Source organism: Balaenoptera borealis (assembly GCF_965194805.1).
Source record: "Balaenoptera borealis genome assembly, chromosome: 1".
Lineage (NCBI taxonomy): Eukaryota > Metazoa > Chordata > Mammalia > Artiodactyla > Balaenopteridae > Balaenoptera > Balaenoptera borealis.
The window spans coordinates 171124263-171147294 of record NC_138860.1 but is presented as its reverse complement, the minus strand read 5'-3'; the positions used below and the strand labels follow the sequence as shown (position 1 = coordinate 171147294).

Sequence of the window (23032 nt, the reverse complement as noted above, 5' to 3'; positions counted from 1 at the left end):
AGCGGTTGAGAATCTGCCTGCCAACGCAGGGGACACGGGTTGGAGCCCTGGTCTGGGAGGATCCCACATGCTGCAGAGCAACTAAGCCCGTGCGCCACAACTACTGAGCCTGCGTGTCTGGAGCTTGTGCTCCGCAACAAGAGAGGCTGCGACAGTGAGAGACCCACGCACCGTGATGAAGAGTGCCCTCCGCTTGCCGCAACTAGAGAAAGCCCTCGCACAGAAACGAAGACCCAACACAGCCAAAAATAAATATAAATAAATTAAAAAAAAAACATTAGTGTATGCTTTCCTGTATATGACATTCTTGAAAAGACAAACCAGTAGTGATGGAGAACAGATCAGTAGTTGCTAGAGTTTTGGGTTGGGGAGAGGGTGTGACTATGAGGCATTAGTGTGAAGGATGTTATTGGGGTTATGGGATTGTTTTGTATCCTGACTGTGGGGGAAGTCACACAAATTTACCCATGTGCTAAAATTCATAGAACTGGATGCCAGAAAGTAAAATTTACTGTATCATATAAAATAAATACTGCATAAAATAAATACTTCATCTGAGAGCACCCAGCTAGCGGGGGGGCACAGCTGTGACTTGAATGCAGGTCCAGCTGGCTCCAAGCCCAAGCATGTAACCACTGCACCACACAGCCCCTCAAGCCCAAGCCCGCCCTCTCTCCTGGTTCCAGAACTGTCCAGTCTGGGGGCAGCAGCCACAAGCTAGAGCAGAGGCCAGGGGAGTGACTGTCAGAGGGGTGAAGATCAAGACAGATCTGCCGTGTTTCCCTAGTGATCAGGGTCGTGCTTTTAGCATGCAGCCTATGCTATCTCAGCAAATGTCCTGCTGGAGCCAGGGTCTAAACTCTCAAGCTGGGGCTCCCTCCCCCTCCATCTCTAAATCAGGGCCACTCATCACATTAGGGGGACGCTGGCTGGCAGGGCAGAGTGAAGCATCCTGAGCTGGCAGGAGTCCGGCCTGAGAGCTGGCCCAGAAACCCCTGACCTGCCCTGGTGTCTCCTACATGGCGCTCCTGGACTGTGTTGTTCAGACGAAGAGGTGGAGTTAAAGCAAGCAGATTTCTAAGTTTCGCTTGTAAAGACGCTGCAAGCCTTGGGACCTAATCGGAGGAAGGGAATGCTCACCACAATGAGGGGCTGACTCAGCCAGGGGGAGCCTGAGAGGGAGAAGCTAAACTCCTCCACTTTTGTTACGGGGGCACGTAGGAAAGGAGGCAGCCTGTCTCCCCAGGGCAGGGATGGAGGTGGGGACAGGAGGTCAGAGGCTATGGGTGCAGAGAGGACAGTGGGCTTGGCCTTACACAGAGCTGGTTTCAAATCCTCATTCTGCCACCCACTGGATTTGGGTAACTGGGTAAGTTGTGTTGTATCTCTGAGCCTCAGTTTCTCTATCTGTAAAATGGGAAATCTTCCCAGGACTGTGGTGAGCACTAGGTAAGAGAACATACATGAATGAGCCTGGTGTGTGGGAGCTGCTCAGTAACTCTGAGTTCCCCTCCCCTCCAGCAAAGGAGAAACAGGAGGTTACTTCCGTTCAGTTCAAGGGATGTATTATTGTCCAGGGTGAGCAGAAGTTGGAGCGTTCAGCTTTGTGCAGTCTCAAAGGAAGGAAGATATTGCCTCTTGGGCTCAATTTACAGATGGGGAAATTGAGGCAGCATAATGTGACTGTGACTCTCAAGGAAATTTGTTTGCCATTTGCTGATTTTTTTTTGGAAGTTAATTTCTAACTTCTTTCACTGATAAATGACGAAAAGTATTGCACCTTTTGAAATACACCAAACGGATTGAGTAGGTCATGAAAAAAAAAAAAAAAAAAAAAGGACGTCCAGAAGCACTCCCCATCCTCTTGCAAGTCTTCCCTCCAGAGTCTCCTGAGTGAGCCCGCCCAGTGGCACAGGTGACGGTGACAGGGGACAGACGGCAGGAAGAGTGTCTAGGTCTCCTGGCCTCCCGTCCAGGGCCTGTCCACTCTTGAGAGGCAGGAAAGGGGAAAGCGAGTATAACAACCCAGTGTACTTCTCACCCTTTCTGGGCCTCAGTTTCCCCATGGGTGTGTGATGGGGTGGGTAGACAAGGCTTTCCCAAAGGCTAGTCTGGGAGTCTGAAGGTAGGTGATGCACCCACTGTCCTTGGCTGGCCCTCAAGCCCAGACCAGGGTCAAGTGAGGCAGGTGACAGGAGGGGATGGGAGAGGGACAGGAAGAAAGAGATGTGCCAGAGCCTGAGCCCCTGTGCAGGACTGGGGAGCAGCCCTTTACCTCATCCTGACACAAGGCATGCGAGTACCCGACAGGGGTCAGGGTGTTTCCTGCTGGCTCTCCGGGCCCCACCCCTGGCCTGGCCTGGCCCCAAGCCGTGTTCCTCACCTCCTCTTTCCCTGTCTGGCCCTCGTTTAGACCTAGCATCTCCCTGAAGCCACCACCACCGTCAGCTACACGCATGTTCTCAGCTCCCCCACCCCTCCCTCAAGTGCGCTCTTTGAAACTCACTCCCCCTCCTCCAAACCAGCGGTTCCCCCAGTTGTATCCCAAGCCCTAAAACCACCTCCCCAGCTCTCTCCTTCCCCCTGGAACTGCAAACGCCTTCTACCACTGACCCCCAGTGGCAGCTGAGAAAGAGGACGCCCACTTCTGGGCTGAGCTCAGGCACTGGACCCAGGACGGTCACTGTTCTGATGGTTGATGAGAATGGTGACTAGGTCGGTGATCATTCATTCATTCCACAAATATTTCCTGAGCACCTGCTATATGCCAGGCACCACTGCAGATGCTGGTGATGCATCAAAACCAAATCACAACAGAGTCCTTGCTGATCTGGAGCTTACAAGCCTGTGTGTGTGTGTGTGTGTGTGTGTGTGTGTGTGTGTGTGTGTATTACAGATAAACAATAAACACAATGAATAAGTAAATTATACTGTATGTCTGAAGATGATAAGAGCAGGATGTGGGGTTGGAGGAGCTGGGAGGGCTGCAGTTACAAGCGGGGTGGTCACGGTGGGCTCACTCAGGAGACGCTGGAGGGAAGACTCGCAAGAGGATGGGGAGTGCTTCTGGACTTGTGGTGGTTGGTCACTGCCAGGCGTTGCCCCTGGTCAGTGGACCCATGAGGAAGGGGTGGTGTTTGCCCATTCGTCCCCAGGTTCTTGGCGCCAAGCACAGGGCCGGGCACACAGTAGGAGCACAATCAATCCCTGCTGACTGCAGAGGTGCATGGATGGTCAGAGGGACCAGTGGGGGAATATACACATGGCGAGTCCATTCATCATCGCCTCCCTAGGGACAGGTGAAAGGTGTCCATGGGCGGGAGAGAAACGATTCAGCATTCAGAAAGTCATTTGGTTTAATTTTATGATTGTTTAGGTCTTTTTTCTTCCTTGACAACTATGGATTGGGAGATAATCTGAAAATCAATCTTTCTCTCTCCCACCAAGTTCACCCAGGCCCCCTGCTTGGCTCCACTGACAGTACCCATGGACCATTCATACTGTCCTGTTGGTCGTGACGGATGTTTTTCAGGAGAGTGGAGTAGGGGTCCTTTTCCCCCACTGGCCTGGAGCCCCTGGTGGGAGCTCGGGGAAGTCCTAGGCATCACGTGGGTGGAGCAGCTGAGCCTGGAGAAGCCCCAGGTGTGAGGATGTGGGAGGGGATGAACCTGTCATCATGGTCACATTGATGCTGCCCCAGGATACTGGGGGGTCCTCCAGGCTCTCTGCCCCTTTCAGACCATTCTCTCTCTTCCAGTGCTCTGGGGGCCTCCACGCCACCTGTGGATAGATACGTGGGTTGGTGAAGGCACCCCAGATGCAGACGGGCAGTTTCACACACACAGATTGAGGGCAGAATCCAGCTTGGAACTCACATCGAGAACATTCTGGCCTGGATACTCTGACCCATATCTGAGTCCTGCCCTTTTTCAGCCTAAATCTTTCTCGCATTGGGTTGGGCAGTGGCCCTGGGTGTTCAGGGCTCACAAGCTCTAGTGGCCTGGGGCAGGTGGGCAGGTCACATACATGAGTGAGAGGGTGAAGGCAGTGGAGATAAAAGGCAGAGGAAGGAACTGTGGGCACCAGGAGAGGGCAGGTCCCATCACAGGAGAACCAGAGTGAGCACAGTGATAGTCTGGCCTGTGAGCCCACCTGGGTTTACATGTGTGAAACTCATTTATTGCTCAGGACAACCCTTTAGGTAGACATCAGTGATATACCCATCATATAGACGATGTAATTGGGGCCCAAGAGATATGTCACTTGCCCAAGGTAACCTAGTCATCTGGCTCCAAAGCCTGTGATGCTCTTGAAAGTGAGCTTGACTCTTCATAATTGTTGCCATGGAGGACTGTTGCAATACAGTGTCTCAATTCCCTGCTTTTTCAAGAGAAATCAGAGATCTTGTGTCTTTCTATGAAATTTTCAGATTTTTATTATACTGTGGGTGTCAAACAAATTCCGTCTGGGAGCAGGATTCTGCCTGAGGCCGTCGATTTGCAATATCTGGGCTAGTGGAAAGAGCCTGGGATTTCTATTCAAAGAGCCAAGACTTGGAGGCAGACACTCAAGCTCAAATTTTGTACATGGACTTCCCCTCTCTGAGCCTCAGTTTCCCCACATGTGACAACTGAGGAGGAAAAAATATTCCTCTACCCTTCTAGGTTCTTCTGGCTGGTCTAGTCATCAAGTTGACATGAGGACTTCCCTGGTGGCTCAGTGGTTAAGAATCTGCCTGCCAATGCAGGGGAAACGGGTTCAAGCCCTGGTCTGGGAAGATCCCACATGCTGTGGAGCAGCTAAGCCGGTGCGCCACAACTACTGAGCCTGTGCTCTAGAGCCCGTGTGCCACAACTACTGAAGCCCGCGCACCTAGAGCCCATGCTCGGCAACAAGAGAAGCCACCTCAATAAGAAGCCCGCCCACCACAATGAAGAGTAGCCCCCGCTCGCCACAACTAGAGAAAGTCCGTGCGCAGCAACAAAGACCCAATGCAGCCAAAAATAAAAATAAATAAATAAAATGTAAAAAGTTGACATGAGACAGATTCACAGGAGAAAATCAAATTTTAATTTTGTACGTACGGGAGTTTAGAGAAATGTGAGACTCAAAGAAATGACCGAGGCAGGCAGCCTTTATATCTTTTAAACAAAGAAACAATAAATTTGTGACAAAGACAAAGAAACCTGGGCTTGGGTACTAATTAGTGAATTACCTAAGCAGAGTTTGTTTACATAGCCTTCTTGGCCCCGAATTCCCGATCTCTGGCAATAAGGATGACTCTCTACCTCCTGGTACAGGGAGGGCACCTTTCAACGGGAGATTCATTTTCTGCCTTTAGGGGACGAAGAGGAGGGTCAGAGTGTTCTTCTTGCAGTGGTTGTTCCTCAGGGAGCTTTAATGCAAACTAATGTATATGACACTTTGGGGTGGTCTGCCTCAACAGTTGTCTCCTCTGAAACTTCCCTGGAAGTTTTTCATGTTAATAGCTGAGCCGGTGGCTGTGGAGAAAATTAGGTTAGTAGCTGAGTGGCAGTTTATTCCATATCTCACTGAACCCGTTTCCTAGGCCTGAGAATAGGTCAGTTTAGTTAAACTCATTTCAAGAGGTGATGAGGCAGGTGGGCTCCCAAAGTTAGGCCAATGCTATATTGCACAAGCAATGAGGTATTTAATACCTCTATGGAGGTATCCTAATTCTTCTAATTCTATGGAAACAAAAGAATAACAATGGTTAATTATTGGAACAAATTATAAACCAGTTTTTGAATTCAGAAGGTAGCCTGTCAAGAAGATTTCTAGATGTTAGACTTGAAGCATCTTTAGATGGAGTGAGGGCAGGCAGTGGCAATCTGATAGATTCTCCTGGTTCATAGTTTGAATATCTCCAGTGATTTTTCTGTGTGGCCAAACAGCAACAGGCATGAAGTTTATCCATACATGAGCCGTTGTGGTGATTTCTCTGAAGTTTACATTAAGTTGTCCAACTTTAGTTTACATTAAGTTGTCCAACTTTAGTTTACATGCTCTTTAGAAAAAGGGCAGTTTTAGTTCTCAGTGGCTTTGAATCAGAAGTGTGGGAGAAAAATTGGACATTTTAGTTTAGAGAGTTGTTGCCAGACGATTGGAGGAAAATAGAAGAATTCATATTCAGTCCATTTTACAAGTAGATAACAAACCTCAGAGACAATTAACAGAACCAGAATCTGATATCCACAATGATATATTACTGAAATATAATATATTATATTATATATAATTATTATAATATATAATATAATATAATATTTTCTCTCTAAAATTACCCCTATTTTTACCAAAGATAGCCATATTAAGACTAATTTGTTTGCAAAATAAGTCTAGTTTTAATAAGCTTGGCTTGATTATTTACATAAGTACAGCATATAGGCTCTTTTAAATCTGCTTTGCTGGAACTTTTGATAAGGAGTCTCCTGCTGAACTTTTAAATGCCTCTTGAGGCCAGTAAGCCAAGCCAAGAACGTGCCATCAGACTCTTCAGCAATACCTATAGATTTGGGTGAATTTCTCTGTCTTTGAGGTTCCCCAAATATCCTGGGGTTCTTGTATCTGCCAAGAAGTGATCTTCCTTACTCACCTGGCTGCTGGGAACGCTGTAAGCAAGGTATCAGTCTGTTTTTCCAAGGAGATTTATTGGCTCCATAAAGTCAATCTTAGTTCCTTAAAGCTATCTGGTCATATCTGAGTCTATGCGTCTCTCTCTCAATATGACATTCTAGTCAAAGCCTTGATAATATTACCAATATTTCCAATTATGTCTTTTTAGGAGGAGAAGATTCTTATTGAACTTATGCAAATAACTATATTGTGGAAAAAAAAAAGAATATTCAGTGAGAATTTCTAAATTCTGGAGGGATCAGGTAGGGAGAAAAAGATAAATGTTTCAATTCTGCTTACAAAAGTATAATTTACCAAATTGTTCTAAGTCATAGTTAGCTTAAGAGGAAAGGTTTCCTTATATCTGGAAAACAAAAGATTAAAGAATGAGTAATATTTCAAATAAAGTCATAAAAATTATGATCATCCTATCAGTTTATTCAGTCCCACATAATTAATTATTGTTCTGCTTAATCTTTTATTAGAAATTTTATGAAACCATCCGTTTCTCCATTAGGGTTCTGTACATTCTTACCTAGTTCAGCAGCATGATTTGAAAATTATTGGAAACTTGTATTTTAGATTACTTGTTAGATTCCTTTCCATGAATTTTTCCAAAGATGAAACACATTTGTTGGAAGCATTTGTAAAAGCATCTGAGTAAAACAATAACTATCTTTAAATGATAAAAGACTTTAAAGTGCACATTATTAAAGATCCGATGAGAGTTCATTGTAATAGAATTGACAAGGAAATTTGGTTATTCCTGTAACAAAAAACATTTTAAGATAAATAAAATTATAGCTGATAACATCATACTAGGACATAGAATTTTAGAAATTTTATATAATATTTATAACATAATATACATCAATATATACACAACATAAAGAGGGCTTTGTAGTACTTCTTATTTGACAATGTTTTCCATGTAGTTTAACATATCAAATAAGCCTAATTAGCTTAATATCCCCCTTTTTATAAGGAGAGAGAACAAATCTTTTGAAATGTTCAAGGGATCTTCTGGAAAGTTTCAAAGTTAGTTTGAGGTAAAAAAAGACCACATTTAGAATTTGATTTGGGGAAGTTTGTAAAAAGATATCAAAATGTTTAGACTTTTGACTAAATAGGATTATAAATCATTATGGAGTAACACTCAATTATGTATCTGACTGAAGTGACAATAAAAGACAAATACAAAAGTTTACACAGTTGTGTACACAACTTAGCTCTTTTAATATTAAGAAGACTCAGTTTTCCTAGGTAATTAAAGACCTGATAAAAACAAACACAAAATTGTTTTGACAAAACACAAAATCTTTGTTTTCTAGGGATATTACTTAAAAGGTAAAGAAGCTTTCACAATCTGTTATCAAAAGTAGACCAAAAGTCCAATAAAAATTTATCCTTTTAACAGAGAGAAAAACAAATTCTAATTTTGTACCAGCTTACTTTTTAAAAAAAAAAATTTTTTTTTTAGTACACATACTGATGAGTTTAGTACACAAACTCATCTTTTTTTAGTTTTATTTATTTATTTATTTATTTATTTATTTATTTATTTATGGCTGTGTTGGGTCTTCGTTTCTGTGCGAGGGCTTTCTCTAGTTGCGGCAAGTGGGGGCCACCCTTCATCGCGGTGCGCGGGCCTCTCACTATCGCGGCCTCTCTTGTTGCGGAGCACAGGCTCCAGACGCGCAGGCTCAGCAGTTGTGGCTCACGGGCGTAGTCGCTCCGCGGCACGTGGGATCTTCCCAGACCAGGGCTCGAACCCGTGTCCCCTGCATTGGCAGGCAGATTCTCAACCACTGCGCCACCACGGAAGCCCCCCAGCTTACTTTTGATATTAAAACTCATTCATTCCAATCTTAGCTAGTCCTGTCCATGTATAAAAGTTCCTTTTCCACAAACCTTCTATAACTTTCTATGTTGATTTAGGTTTTGTCTTACCTTTTTCTTTTTTTCTGTTCTGGAACAATCATTTTACTTTAGGACAAAATTACATTCATTTTCCTCAGTAAAAACGTATTTCCTTTCTGCATACCTTCTTTTACTGAAAATATACATCCTACTTTTCATATACAGTCATTTCCTTTTATCCTTATTACTTTAGTAGCTTTAATTACATATATTAACTAGAATTCCTAACCCTTAGAGATTTTAGTTTCTATTGAAGACTAAGAAGTAATCAATTGTGAACTGTTACATCAGCATTTTTTAGATTGGCAAATTCATGAATTCATTTAATAATTTCTAGAAAGATATATTTCCTCATAGCACATTTTTTCAATGTGGCACAAAACATGTTTATTAATGTTTATTAATAGACCCAAACGTCTATAGTCTCTGTAGTAAGGTGTCAAAAGTAGGTAAACTTAGACTTGTTTAGCAATTAATGTTTCAGTATTTTATCTTATTTGGAAATGATCTAGACACTCAGTGAAATCCTGTCATTTAATTTAGCAAAGCTTTAAAGTTTTAAGCTACCAAAAAGATTTTGGAAGATATATACATACCATAACACATAATTATCGTTAAAAAGTTCAACTATAAACTCTTATCCCATCGACATTATATATATATGTATATAATTATATATATCATTCTATATATTATTTGCTCCTAGAATTTATGTTTAGACTACTCATGAAAACTTCATGAGACTTTAGACAAAGTGAACCGTCATTCCGAACTATTTTTCCTGATGACAAATTTTGTAACAGATAACATAAGCTTATTTGACTTTTATTAAATCTAGGTAGAATAAGAGTATTTAATGTTGATAACTCTAAAAACATGTCTGTATTAATTAAACCAACACATTTAAACAAGTTTTTATTTACCAAAGATTTTTCCTAGATCACGTGAACTTGAATGCATGTGGGTTATTTTCTATATTTCTGACAGTTTACAAATACTGAATTTATATGAGTGCTTATTTTTAAGTCAGTTAGGTAGAGCTCTTTTACAAATTAATGTTGGCAATTCCATCTAAAGATAGAAAAATACCATATTTATGATGTACATATATACATACATACAAACAGAGATCTTATAGCTTCGGTTCTAAAACAATATAAAACTCACTAGTTTATAAATAACAGTTTGTGAACTAAAAATGCCACCTGCCATATTAGTAAACAAAGGAGTTGCAGCCATCAAGCCATCACATTATGGCTGCCCAATAGTGAGCCCTGAAGGGTCTCAGGGTGGAGGCAGGATTTGCCCCCCATCTAGCAGTCAGTCACTGCAGCCACCCCCAGTGGTGCACTCTGAGGGGACTCAGGATGGGAAAGTACCAGATACCAGCCCCAGACAGCTGAGGTGCAGATCAAAGGAATGATTTCAATGAGCCCAGACTTCGCATCTTCCCATACATAGAAAAATGCTAAATTCCTTAACTTGAGACATCTGGTTTTCTTGAATTAACCGTAATCTTTTGATGTTCCCACTACCTGGTGTTTGTTGCAAAAACTCCTATATGTCCTGGATCTCCCCACTTGCCTCTTCAGAGCAGCCTCTCAGAGTTATCTGAGATGTTGTGTCCTGGGTTTAAGTCCTCAGTTTTGTCTGCCGAATAAAACATAACTCTCAGTTTTTAGGTTGTGCATTTTTTTTCAGTCAACAAGTTGGAATAAGTAAAGTTTACTTGCTCAGATGGCTAAAGGCTTTTACTATTTGTGGAGAAGACTTTTAAGAATTGTATTTGTCTCTGGAAGTAATCTTAAGGAGGCTGTGGTCTAGAGTTTGGCAAGAGAGCTTTTTTGCATTTTGTATTTTAAAAAGATTTCTTTCTCTTTTATTTTTCTACCCTTTAGTCTCAGGCAATTGTGGGCTGTGTTCACATTTCAAAGACAGGATAAGCTGTATAACTTCAAGGGACAGAGAAAGAATGCAAGTTTTTTTCCCTAGGAGTTTTGGAGTATATTTGCCTATTATTATTAGCCTAAGGTAATTATTATTAAAAATTTCCTAAAAAAAAAAAAAATTTCCTTTTTTTTTTTTTTTCTTAGGTGCAGGACAATTGTACTTTCAATGTCGTGATTTTCACAATATCTGCAATTGTCTGAAGGCAAACAGGAAAAGGTCTGAGTGGATTTTGAGTTGTTTTCAGAGTTATACTTTTGTTTTTCTAGAGTCAAGTTGTAAATTAAGAATTGTTGATTTTAACTCTTTTTTTTTATTTGCATTCATTCAAGTTATCTTCAAAGAATTGGGTAGCCATTTCCATTATAATGCTTAGAAGTTGGTTTGCCCATTCCACCACACTATTTGAATTTTCCTTTTTATATCAGGGAGAAAATTTCCAACTAAGATGGAAATAAAAGGATTTCTAAATTCTGTGGCCCAGGGGACATGAATTTTTTCGGTGGGGTTCTAGGATTATACCTGCAAAGAACATTGCATAGGAAGGTCTGAAGCTGGCAAAGCCTGATTATAGAGCCCAGCAAAACAAACATTTTTGTCTGTTCTGGATGCTTCTGTTAAATTTTTTTCTTGGATTTTAGCATTTACATGGGTAACCTGTATACTCTAGGCCTAGAGAGTAGGCTGGAGTGCTCTTTGTAAATCTTGTAGGGAAAGGGAAGTTAAAACAAACAGCTGGGTGTTTAAGGGATTTTCTGGGGAAGGTGGAGTTTGGGGAGTTAAGTGCTAAGGAGTTGGGGCTGGAGTTTGAGAAGGGGAATTTATGTTGGATGTGGACTTTAATTTTGTTCTAAATTTAATTCCTCTTCTTTCATCTTGTTGGGAGTCCTTAAGCCTAGCCACTATATATATATTTTGGTCATTATACTTTTTAATTTGGTCTTTCCATAGGTACAGATAAGACAATTGTCTAAATTTTCTTTTTTTTCAATTTAAATTTTCAATTTAAAGGATCCATTGTCTGGCCACTGACAAATAGAATCTTATTAGCAACTCAAACCAACAAGCCTTTTTAGGTTAAGGAAGGATGCAAAGGGTGTCCCATCAGAGAGTGCAGCCCTCAAAAGATCCAGAAAGTTCACTCTCAAAGATAGTCTGAGAAAGCAAAGGTCCTCATTGAACAGGTGTGAGGATGGTGTAGTGAAAATGGTGTCTCCTGTCTCTCATGGGAACATGAGACACCTCCAGTTACAAACTTGCTAATCTGTGACACCAGGCAAGTGCTACTGGAATGCGATTTTTCCAGCACTAACAAAGTAAAGAAAATTGAGATGACAAAGGCTCCTGGGGGGACTGGGACCCCTCATGACAAACCCCCCTGCCAGCTGGAACAGCTGGACAAATGGAGTGCTGCTTGTGACTTCCTGTCTTGAAATCTCAGTCTATTTGGACGGCAGAGACCAGAGAAAATATTCTCATTGGCCACAGAGCAAGTTCTCAGGAAATGAAACAAGAAGAAAGGAAAAACCTCATCCAGTTTTTACATAGGGGATATTTTAGAAAAACAGAAAAGTTTGTCTAAACAAGCTCTGCTCTGATGAGAACTGGGAGCTTACCAGTCTGTGAGTAGCTTGTAGGGTCTGTGCCTGTGTTCTGCCCTGTGGTTTTTCCTCCTGATGACAAATGACACAACAAAGACAAAGAAAAACAGTAACCATCTCTGGGAAGAAAAGGATCAATAAAAATCAAGAGTCCTTGTTACCAAGTCGCTATGTGACAAGGAACGAGTTCCACAAATATTTTCTCCTGATAATCAAAATTTAGAAAAAGAAAAGGACTCTCGCCACTCCTGCTTGCAACAGAGTCTGTAGGCAGAGATCCAGGAGGCTGACATGGTAAGAGTGCTAACCTTCTGCCCGTACTTGTCAGAGGTCCCAGGATCTCTCAGCATCTAGCCAGGAAAATTTATCCTGCTGACTACACCAAATGTTGGGGAGGAAAAAAATTTTCCTCTACCCTTCTAGGTTCTTCTGGCTGGTCTAGTCGTTGGATTGACATGAGACAGATTCACAGGAGAAAATCAAATTTTAATTTTGTGCGTACGGGAGTTTATAGAAATGTGAGACTCATAGCAACGACCAAAGCAGGCAGCTTTATACATTTTAGACATAAAAACAATATATTTGTGAAGAACTGACAAGACAAAGAAACTTGGGCTTGGGTACTAATTAGTGAATTATCTAAGCACAGTTTGTTTACACAGCCTTCTTGGCCCCAAATTCCCAATCTCTGGCGATAAGGTTGCCTCTCTCCCTCCTGGTACAGGGAGGGCACCCTTCACACGGGAGATTTATTTTCTGCCTTCAGGAGACAAAGAGGAGGGTCAGAGTGTTCTTCTTGCACTGCCTGTTCCTCAAGGAGCTATAATTCACACTAATGAATATGCCACTTTGGCATATTTTGGGCTGGCCTGCCCTGAGCCCTGACGTGACACTTGCCTCATGCGGTTGCTCTGAGCAGTGGAGATCGTGGTTTGCATGTGACAAGCCCTGGACCCACATCAGGTCACACTGGCATCTTCATCTGTTCCCTGGATGTGTCCCCTCCCACCCTTTCCAAGCTCAAAGCAGGGCTTTCCCTGTCTGCTGGGCTCCTCTGCCCTCGGCACTGAGATTTCATTCCCTACCCAATGTGCTCCCTGCCTGGCTCAGGTGCAGTCTCCTTAAAACCCGCCCGGACCCCAACCAGACAAAGCCTGGTCTGGCTCTGAAGCGCTGTCCAGACCCTCCCTCAGCCTGAATCTGCCTGTAGGAGTGACCGTAATGACAACTGTCAAAATCATAAGGAAAATAACAGGTGACCTGTGCAGAGCGGTCACTCTGCCGGGCCCTCGTCAGCGCCCCTTGTCTCATGTCACTCGGTACACAGCCATCACTGTCCCTGTTTCAGAGCTGAGGAGATCCAGACTCAGAGAGGCTGTCACTGCCCAAGGTCACACAGCTGGGAGCTGCCTGAGCAGGACGTGGGGAGGTGGCCTACTCCCCTCCTTCCCACCCCTGACCTGTGACCTCCTGGAGGACAGAGCCCATAACCTCCCACCTCCGGGCAGCACCAGCACCAGTGAGGCCACCAGGGACCACTGCAGGGCCTGGGGCACGCGGGAGGGTGGCCCCCATACTCTGGACTCCACGGAGTGGGCTTGAGGAGACCCGATTCTGGCCCGGATTCAGCTCCCACTTCTCTGGGTGATTTTGCGTAGGTCGCCTTCCCTCGCTGGGCCTCAATTTCCCCATCTCTAAAATGGAGACATCAGTGTCCAGGACAGTTCATTAGTTTTCCAGATTGAAGTCCCTGGTTTCTGGCCCTGGTGCTGGCAGATGACACAGAGACACTCCCCCTTCCCCCTTAGGCTAATTCTCCTGAGCCTCTAATAGCAGGTCAATCAGACTCACCCCCCGCCCCTGGCACATTCTCCCCCCATCCCCAGAGACAGCTGGGTGTGTACTTCTGGAATTCTCAACCCAGGGCAGGCTCAGCCCTGGGGATCTGCTCCATGACAGAGGGACATTAATAAAGAGATAAAACCCTATACTACCCTCCAGGGCAAACATGAAACACTTTTTATTAAAACCAAGATAGATACATCTGTCTGGAGTCACATAAATTTTATAGATAAACATGAGTTCAAAGGACTTTCCACTCGCCCCTGACTCATTCGCCTCTGACCCCCTAACCCCCAACCTCACCCCCTGAACCTTCTACATGGAAAAGATCTTTGGAAGCACAGGGCTATGGGCTCATCCCCATCGTTACCCCTTAGCAGCTGTGCAACCTTGGGCAACTTGTGTTTACTCCCTGGGTCTCAGTTTCTTCATCTGTTAAATGGGCAGAGGTGCTTTGAATGAATCGGAACTGGGGCCCATGTTCTCCTGGCAGGTAGACTTAGGCATCATCCCTTCCATAAATATCTTTTCTTCATTATTCAAGTACATTAGATTAAAGGAGAAGAGAAGAATTTATTTCTGGAGGCAGGTGCCTGTGGGTAAAGAGGGAAGCGATGGTTGGTGGGGGGGGGGGGAGGGGAGGAGCAGCTGCCTGCATCGTGCTCTTTCTCTTTCTGGCCACAGGGACAGTTCTCCAATTCCATGGGGAGACGGGTTAAGGCCAGAGCATGGCTGTATTCATGAGACGCTGTGTGAGCCTCAGCTTCTGAGCAGTGCAGCTCAGGGACCAGGTAACATCCAGAGACAAGAGATGGGGCATTCTCCCCAGAGCAGGCCACCCGCCCAGCACCTCCTGGGCCTTCTGGGGTCACTGCCTATTGGAGCAGGGAGAGACCTCAGCCCTCAGCAGAGGCGCAGGCTCCCGGAGACACGAGCACTGGAGGCAGAGGTGGGAGACCCCGCTGATGGCTTGCAGGGGTCAGCAGTCCAGGAGGAGGGCAGAGGGGACGATGAGGGTGGTCGGAGCCCTAAGCATGTGTCCCCGCCCACCGTGGATGCTCAGAGCTAACAGGGGAGATCCAAGAGGGAAGTGAGGTTCTATGGTCCTCGGGTAGGTGCAGGGCGGTTGTCTGATGTTAATGTGGCCCCTTTATTTCTTGCTCTGAGACATTCTGATTACAAGAATAGTCTACCCTTCCCAGAGCAGCAGGTTCCGAGGGACACGGAGTGCTGAGAGATGCCAGCAGGTGTTTTCTATGATCAGATCAGTTTGTGTAACTGTATTAGTCAGTTTTTTGCTACGTAATTAGTCATCTGGAAATCTCAATGGGTTACAATAGCAAACGTATTTTCTTGCTCACGGCAGGTGAGAGGGCTCTTCTTGAGGGTGTAGGTGGGCTCCGGTCTGTCCTCAGGTCCTTCTTGAGCCAGCAGCTCCCCTGGGGAGGCTTTTCCATGACGAATGAAGAGAGCAGAGGAGGGGTGAGCAGGAACATTCGACTCTTTTTCAAATATTTTGTCTTAAACATTAAAAAAAATTTACAAACAGTAAAATCCACCCTTTGGTGGTGTACAGGTCTCTGAGTTTTAACACATGCGTAACTTAGTGTCACAACCACCACTATCAGGACACAGAACAGTCCATCACCTCCAAATTCCCTTGTGTGCCCCTGTGTGGTCACACTATTTCCCCACCTCTAAGCCTGGTAACCCCTGGTCTGTTCCTCATGCCTATAGTTTTGCCTTTTCCAGAATGTCATACAAATGGAAACACACAGCATGTAGCTTTTTGAGTCTGGCTTCTTCCACTTGGCATAATTATTTTGACATCTATCCACGTTGTGTGTGTCAGTAGTTCGGCCCTCTTTACTGCTGAGTAGTGTTCCACTGAATGGATGTAAAGGCTTCCCTTGGTATCTGAGGAGGATTGGTCCAGGATCCCTGTGGATACCAAAATCTGAGGATGCTCAAGTCCCTTACATAAAATGGTGTAGTATTTTCCTAGAACCTATGTACATCCTCCCATATACTTTTTCATCTCTAGATTACTTATAATACCTAATACAGTGTAAATGCTATGTAAAAACTTGCTGGTGTGCAGCAAATTCAAGTTTTGCTTATTGGAACATTCTAGAAAATTTTTTTTCCTAATATTTTTGATCTGCGTTGACTCCATGGATGCGGAGCCCGGGGATCTGGAGGGTTAACTCTACCGGGGTTTTTATTCATTCACCTGTTGAAGAACATTTGGGTTGTTCTCAATTTGGGGCAATGGTAAATAACGCTGCTCTAAACATTCATATACAGGCTTTTGTGTGAAGGTAAGTTTTTATTTCTCTAGTGCAAATACATAGTAGCAGTATGGCTGGGTCATGTGGTAAGTGCATGCTCAACACCATAAGAAACTGCAAAACTGTTTCCCAAAAGGACTGTACCATTTTGCATGCTGACCAGCACTGCATTGAGATGTGCTGACGTCCTTGTCAATTAAAATAAATTAATAGCCATTCTAGTAGATGTGTGGTGGTATCTTATTATGGTTTTATTTCATGTTTCCCTAATGGCTAGTGATGTTGAATGCCTTTTCATGCGCTTGTTTTCCATTCATATGCCTTCTTTGGTGAAAAGTCTTTTGTCTTCAAATCTCTTGTCTATTTTTTCAATGGGTTGTTCATTTTTATATTGTATTTTGAGAGTTCTTTATAGATTCTGAACACAAGTTCTTTGCTGGATATGTGATTTGTAATATTTTCCTCTAATCTGTCCCTTGTCTTTTCTTTCTATTACCAGTGTCTTTCACAGAGTAAGTTTTTAATTTTGATGAAGTCCAATTTATCCATTTTTTCTTTGATGGATCATATTTTTGATGTCACATCTAAGAGCTCTGCCTAACTCAAGTTCACAAGGATTTTCTCCTATGTTTTCTTCTAAAGCTTATAGGTTTACATTTTATATTTAAGTCTATGATCCATTTTGAATTAATTTTTGTGTAAAGTGTGAGGTATGTTTCGAGGTTCAGTTTTTTTGCACACAGATTCCACCATCACTTGTTAAAAAGATGATCCCTTATCTATTGAATTGCCTCTGCACCTTTGTCAAACATCAATTGACCATATTCTTGTGGGTCATTTTTGGGGTCTCTGTTCCATTCCGCTCATCTATATGTTTATCCTCTCACTATTATCACACTGCCTTAATTACTATAACTTTATAGTAAGTCTCAAAGTTGGGACAGTTGAGTCTTAAGAATTTTGTTCTTATTTAACAAAATTGTTTTGACTCAGTTCCTTTGTCTTTTCATATAAATTTTGGAATTAGCTTGTCTATATCTGACAAAATATTTTGTTAAACTTCTGATTGTGGTCATGTTAAATCTATAGAATAATTTGGGGAGAATTGACATATTAACAGTAGTGAGTCTCCCAGTCCATGAATGTGATATGTTTCTCCATTTATTTAGGTCTTTGGTTTCTTTCATCAGTTTTTTTTTTTTTTTGTTTGTAGTTTTCAGCATATAGATCCTGTACATATTTTGTTATATTTATACCTAAGTATTTCTAATTTTTTGGAGCTATTGTAAATGGTATTGTTTTCTTAAAAATTTTATTTATTTATTTATTTTTGGCTGCGTTGGGTCCTCGCCTCTGTGCGAGGGCCCCCCCCCCAATTGCGGCAAGCGGGGGCCACTCTTCATTGTGGCGCACGGGCCCCTCACTGCCGCGGCCTCCCTTGTTGCGGAGCACAGGCTCCAGACGCGCAGGCTCAGTAGTTGTGGCTCACGGGCCCAGTCGCTCCGCGGCATGTGGGATCCTCCCAGACCAGGGCTCGAACCCGTGTCCCCTGCATTGGCAGGCAGACTCTCAACCACTGCGCCACCAGGGAAGCCCCTATGGTATTGTTTAAAAATTTTTGATTTCTAGCTGTTCATTGTAGTACAAAGAGATTTTCATATGTTAACTTTGTATACTATGGCCTTGCCAGAACTTCTTAGTTCTAGGAAATTTTTTTAAATAGATTCCTTGGGATTTTCTACATGGACAGTCATGTCACCCGTGAATAGGGACAGTTTTACTTATTTTTTTCAGCTTTATTGAGGTATAACTGACAAAATGTGTGTATTTTAAAGTGTGCTACTTTAAGTTTTGATATATGTATACATATATTGTGAAATCATTCAATCTGTATGTCTTTTTCCTCTTAATAGACTGTCTAGGACTTTTAGTACAAAGATGAATAAGAATAGTGAGAGCTGACATTCTTGTCTTGTTCCCTATCTTAGCAGAAATGCCTTCCATGTTTCACTATCAAGTATGATGTTAGCTGCTCTACTTTGCCATTATAGTGTGAAAGCCGACATGGACAATACGTAAATGAATGGGCATAGCTGGGTTCCAATAAAACTTTATTTATTGACACTGAAATTTGAATTTCATATAATTTTATATATTATGAAATATTATTCTTCTTTTGATTTACCCTTACTATTTAAAAATATAAAAACCATTCACAGCTTGTGGCTCATATAAAAACACATGGCGGGCCAGATTTAGCCTTCAGGACATCCTTTGCCAGCCGTTGCTCTAGTCTATTCTTCCATGTTTTCCCCTTAAACGTAAATACATATTTACATTTCCCCCCAAATGTAAATAGAGATGCATTAATTTTTTTCCAGTTTTCTTACTTTAATAATTTTAATGACATCAAAACATTTAACCCACAGATATAGAAAACAAACTTCTGGTTACCAAAGGGGAAAGGAGGGGGCAGGGATAAATTAGGAGGTTGGGATTAACATATACATATTACTATATATAAAATAGATAACCAACAAGGACCTATTGTACAGCACAGGGAACTCTATGCAATATTTTGTAATAACATATAAGGGAAAAGAATCTGAAAAAGAAGATATATATAGGAATCACTGTGCTGTACACCTGAAACTAACATGACATTGTAAATCAACTGTACCTCAATTAAAAAAAAATTGAAAAAAAAAGTATGATGTTAGCTGTAAATTTTCTGTAGATGCCCTTTACCAGGTTAGGGAAATTCATTTTTATTCCTTGTTTGTTGAGAGATTTTTAAAAAAATCATGAGCATATATTGAATTTTGTCAAATGTCAAAATGTCTTCTGCATCTGTTAATATGATCATATATATATGTATATGTGTATATATATGTATGTGTATGTATATTTTTTCTTCTTTAGTCTGTTGACATCGTGGATAACATGGATCGATTCTTAAATTTCAATCATCTTCATTCCTGGAATAAACAAAATTGGCCATGGTGTATTATTCTTATTATATATTCTTGGATTCGACATGCTAATATTTTATCAAGGATTTTTGCATCTATATTCACAAAGGAATATTAATCTTTAGTTTTCTTTTCCTGTATGGTCTTTGTCTGGTTTTGTTATCATGGTAATGCTGACCTCATAAAGTGTGTTGGGAAGTGTTCCCTCCTTTTCTACATTCTAGAAGAGATTGTGTAGAGTTGGTATTATTATGTCCCTTAGATGTTGATAGAATTTGACAGTGAGACCATCTGTGCTTCGAATTTTCTTTTTTGGAAGGTTTTCTAACTATAAATTTAATTTCTTAATAGACAGAGGGCTACTCAGATCATCAGATTCTTCTTGAGTGAGCTTTGGTAGTTTTTATCTTTCAAGGAATTGGTCCATTTCATCTAAATTGTGAAATTTATAGGTGTAGAGTTGGTCAAAGTATTTGCTTATTCTCATATTAATGCCTGTGAGGCCAGTAGTGAAGCCCCTGCTTTCATTTATGGTATTGGTAATTTGTGTCTTCTCCCTTTTTTTCTTGATCAGTCTGAACAAGGTTTATCAATTTTATTGATTTTTAAAAATTAACCAAATTTTGATTTTTTTCTTTCTTTACTGTTTTTGTTTTTAATTTCATTGGTTTCTGCTTCTGTCTTTATTACTTCCTTCCTTCTGGTTGCATTTTTATCTTGCTCTTCTTTTTCTACTTTCTTAACATGGAAGCTTAGATTATTGGCCTTGAGATATTTCTTTTTTCCCTTAATATAAGCATTTAACATAAAATTTCCTACCAACACAGCTTTAGCTACATCCCACAAATTTTCATTGAGCTCAAAATATTTTTTGATTTACCTTTAGACTTTTTTTGACCTATAGATTATTCATAAGTGTGCTGCTAAACTTCCAAGTGTTTGGGAATCTCCAGATATCTTTCTGTTATTGATTTATAGTTTATTCCCATTTTGGCCAGGGAACATATTTTATAGGATTTCAATTCTTTTAAATTTGTTACTTTGTTTTATGACCCAAGATATGGTCTATCTTCGTGAATATTCCATGTGCACTTAAAAAGAATGTTTTCTGCTGTTGTTGGGTGTGGTATTTTTTAAATGACAATTAGGCTAAGTTGGTCATATTGTTGAGGTCTACTTTTACTGATTTTCTGTATACTTTTTCTATCAATTACAGAGAGGAATGTTGAAGTATCCAAATATAACTGTGGACTTGTCAGTTTCTCCTTACGCTATATTTTGAAGCTCTTTTGTTAGCTCCATACATATTTAGGATTGCTATGTCTTCATGTTAAATCGACTCTTTTGTCATTATGTAATATCTTGCTTTATCTCTGATAACTCTCCTGTTTCTGAAATCTACATTTTTCTGATATTAATAACCATGCCAAGTTTCTTTTGATTAATGTTTGCATAGTACATTTTTTTTACCAGCTTTTTACTTTTAACCTATATATATCTTTACATAAAAAGTGCTTTTCTTGTAGACAACATGTAGTTGGGTCTTTAAAAGAAATCCAATCTAGCAAACTCTGTCTTTTAATTGAGGTGTTTAGACGATTTGCATTTAATGTAATTATTGATATGTTTGGATTTAAGACTGAGATTTTATTTATTCCTTGTACATTTTTCCCTTGATTTCCCCTTTCCTGACTTCTTTTGGGTTATTTGAATATTTTTATTGTTCCATTTAAATTTATATCTTGGTCTTTTTATTACATCTCTTTGTACAGATTTTTTTGGTGGTTCTCTAGGGATAACAATATACACACTTAACATACAATATACATACTGAACAGTCTACTTCAAATTAATATTTTACCACTTCAAGGGAAATTTAGAAATGTTACAATCCATTATTTCTTTTACTCTCCAACCTTTCTATTACAGTTGTCATAAGTTTTACATGTATATACTACCAGATAATGTTATAATTTTTGTTTTCAACTATCACACATATTTTAAAGTACTAAAGGGAGAAAAATAGTCTATTATTGTTACCCAGATGTTTACCAATTCTCTTACTCTAGCTTCATTTCTGAAGTTCCGAGTTTTTCACTGGTACCATTTCCTTTCTATCTGAACTCCCTTTAGCATTTATTTCAGAGAAGGTTTGCTGGTGACAAATTTTCTTAATTTTCTTTCACCTGAGAAAGTCCTTATTTTGCCTTCATTCCTGAAGGATATTTTTTAGTAGCTATAGAATACTGGGTTGACAGTAGTTTTCTTCTAATACTTTAAGAATGTTCCAAATATGTATGAAATGGATAACTAATAAGAACCTGCTGTATAAAAAAATAAATAAAATAAAATTAAAAAAAAAAAAAAAGAACGTTCCACTGTCTTCTGGCTCTATGAATTCTAGTTAGAAATCCATGGTCATTTGTATGTATTTTTCTCCTATATGTAAAATGTTGTTTTTCTATGGTTGCTTTCAAGATTTTTTTCTTTGTCTTTGGTCTTCAGTAACTTGATTATGATATAACAAGGCATGATTTTCTTTGAGTATATCCATTTTGGGTGTGCTGAACTTCTTGAATTCATAAAATAATGTCTTTCTACAAATTTGAGAAGTTTATATCCATTATTTCTTCAAACACTTTTTCTGCACTGATCTCTTTCTTCTCTCCTTCTGGAAAGACTTCAAAGACACAAATGTTAGACCTTTTGATATTGCCTCACAGTTTCCTGAGGCTCTGTTCATTATTTTCTCATTCTTCTATCCCCGCATCTGTTGTTTATATTGGATAACTTTTATTGATCTGTCCTCAGGCTGACTCATTCCTCTGTTATATCCATTGCTTTACGGAGCCCATCCAATGAAATTTTAAATTTCAGTTATTGCTTTTTTCAGATCTAAAATTCCACTTGGTTATTTTTTTTCCCATTTTAAAAATTGTGGTAAAGTACACATGACATAAAATTTACCACCTTAACCATTTTAAAATGTATAGTTCAGTGGTATTAAATACATTCATAATGTTGTGCAACCATCACTACCATCCATCTTCATAACTCTTTTCATCTTGTAAAACTCTATACTCATTACATAGAAACTCCTCATTCTGCCCCCCAGGCCCGGCAACCACCATTCTGCTTTCTGTCTCTATGCTAGCGACTATGCCAAGCACCTTGTGTAAGTGGAATCATCCAGAATTTGTCTTTTGTGGCTGGTTTATTTCACTTAGCATAATGTCCTCAAGGTTTCTCTGCATTGTAGTATATGTCAGAATTTTCTTCTCTTCTTAAGGCTGAATAATATCATTTGGTTCTTTTTTAAGCTTCTATTTCTTTGCTGAGAATTTCTATCTTTCCATTTGTTTTAAGAGTATTTTCCCTGATTTCATGGAACATTGTTATCATAGCTGCTTTAAAAATCTTTGTCTGATAATTTCAACATGACTATCATTTCAGAATGGGCTCCTATTGACAGTCTTTTCCCCTACAAGTTGTTGAGATTTTCTGATTCTTTGTATATTGAGTAATTTTGGAGTATATCCTGGACATTTTGAAACTTTGGGGCTCTTTTAAAATTTTGTGGAGAACTTTGATTTTTCTTTAAAAGAAGGCAGTTAGATTAGGAGGGTGCAGGCCACAAATCCTCACCCATCTTCTTTGGCCGGCAGTTTCAATTTCAGTTAAGTTTTCAAAGACTGCAATACTATCTGATTTTTCCCCAAGTGTGTGCCTCCCCTCCCCCAAGGGCACACTACATTGTAATTCAGTTCTTTAAGCCTTTAGTATATTGTTCTGGGTCAGTTACATACATGCCCAGCTTGTGTCC

At 40.8% G+C, this 23032-nt stretch overlaps 1 protein-coding gene across 11 annotated transcripts in view; it reads right to left on the bottom strand.

Annotated features, from left to right (window-relative positions):
• The window catches only part of LOC309608540 (uncharacterized protein), a 60442-nt gene that overhangs the window by 19359 nt on the left and 18051 nt on the right, over window positions 1-23032 (bottom strand). The window contains exons 3-5 of one of the 11 annotated variants that reach the window (XM_082348821.1): window positions 15308-15394; window positions 12120-12176; window positions 2509-3780 (exon numbers count right to left, since the gene is read on the bottom strand). In XM_082348821.1, coding sequence (XP_082204947.1) covers window positions 3605-3780; window positions 12120-12176; window positions 15308-15394 — 320 coding nt within the window. In that variant the 3' untranslated portion in view covers window positions 2509-3604. Of the gene's footprint in view, window positions 1-2499; window positions 3781-3808; window positions 5502-8101; window positions 10207-12119; window positions 12177-15307; window positions 15467-18335; window positions 19216-23032 lie in introns of those variants that run through there. The other 10 variants (XM_082348824.1, XM_082348823.1, XM_082348822.1 and 7 more) reach the window with 10 other exon arrangements.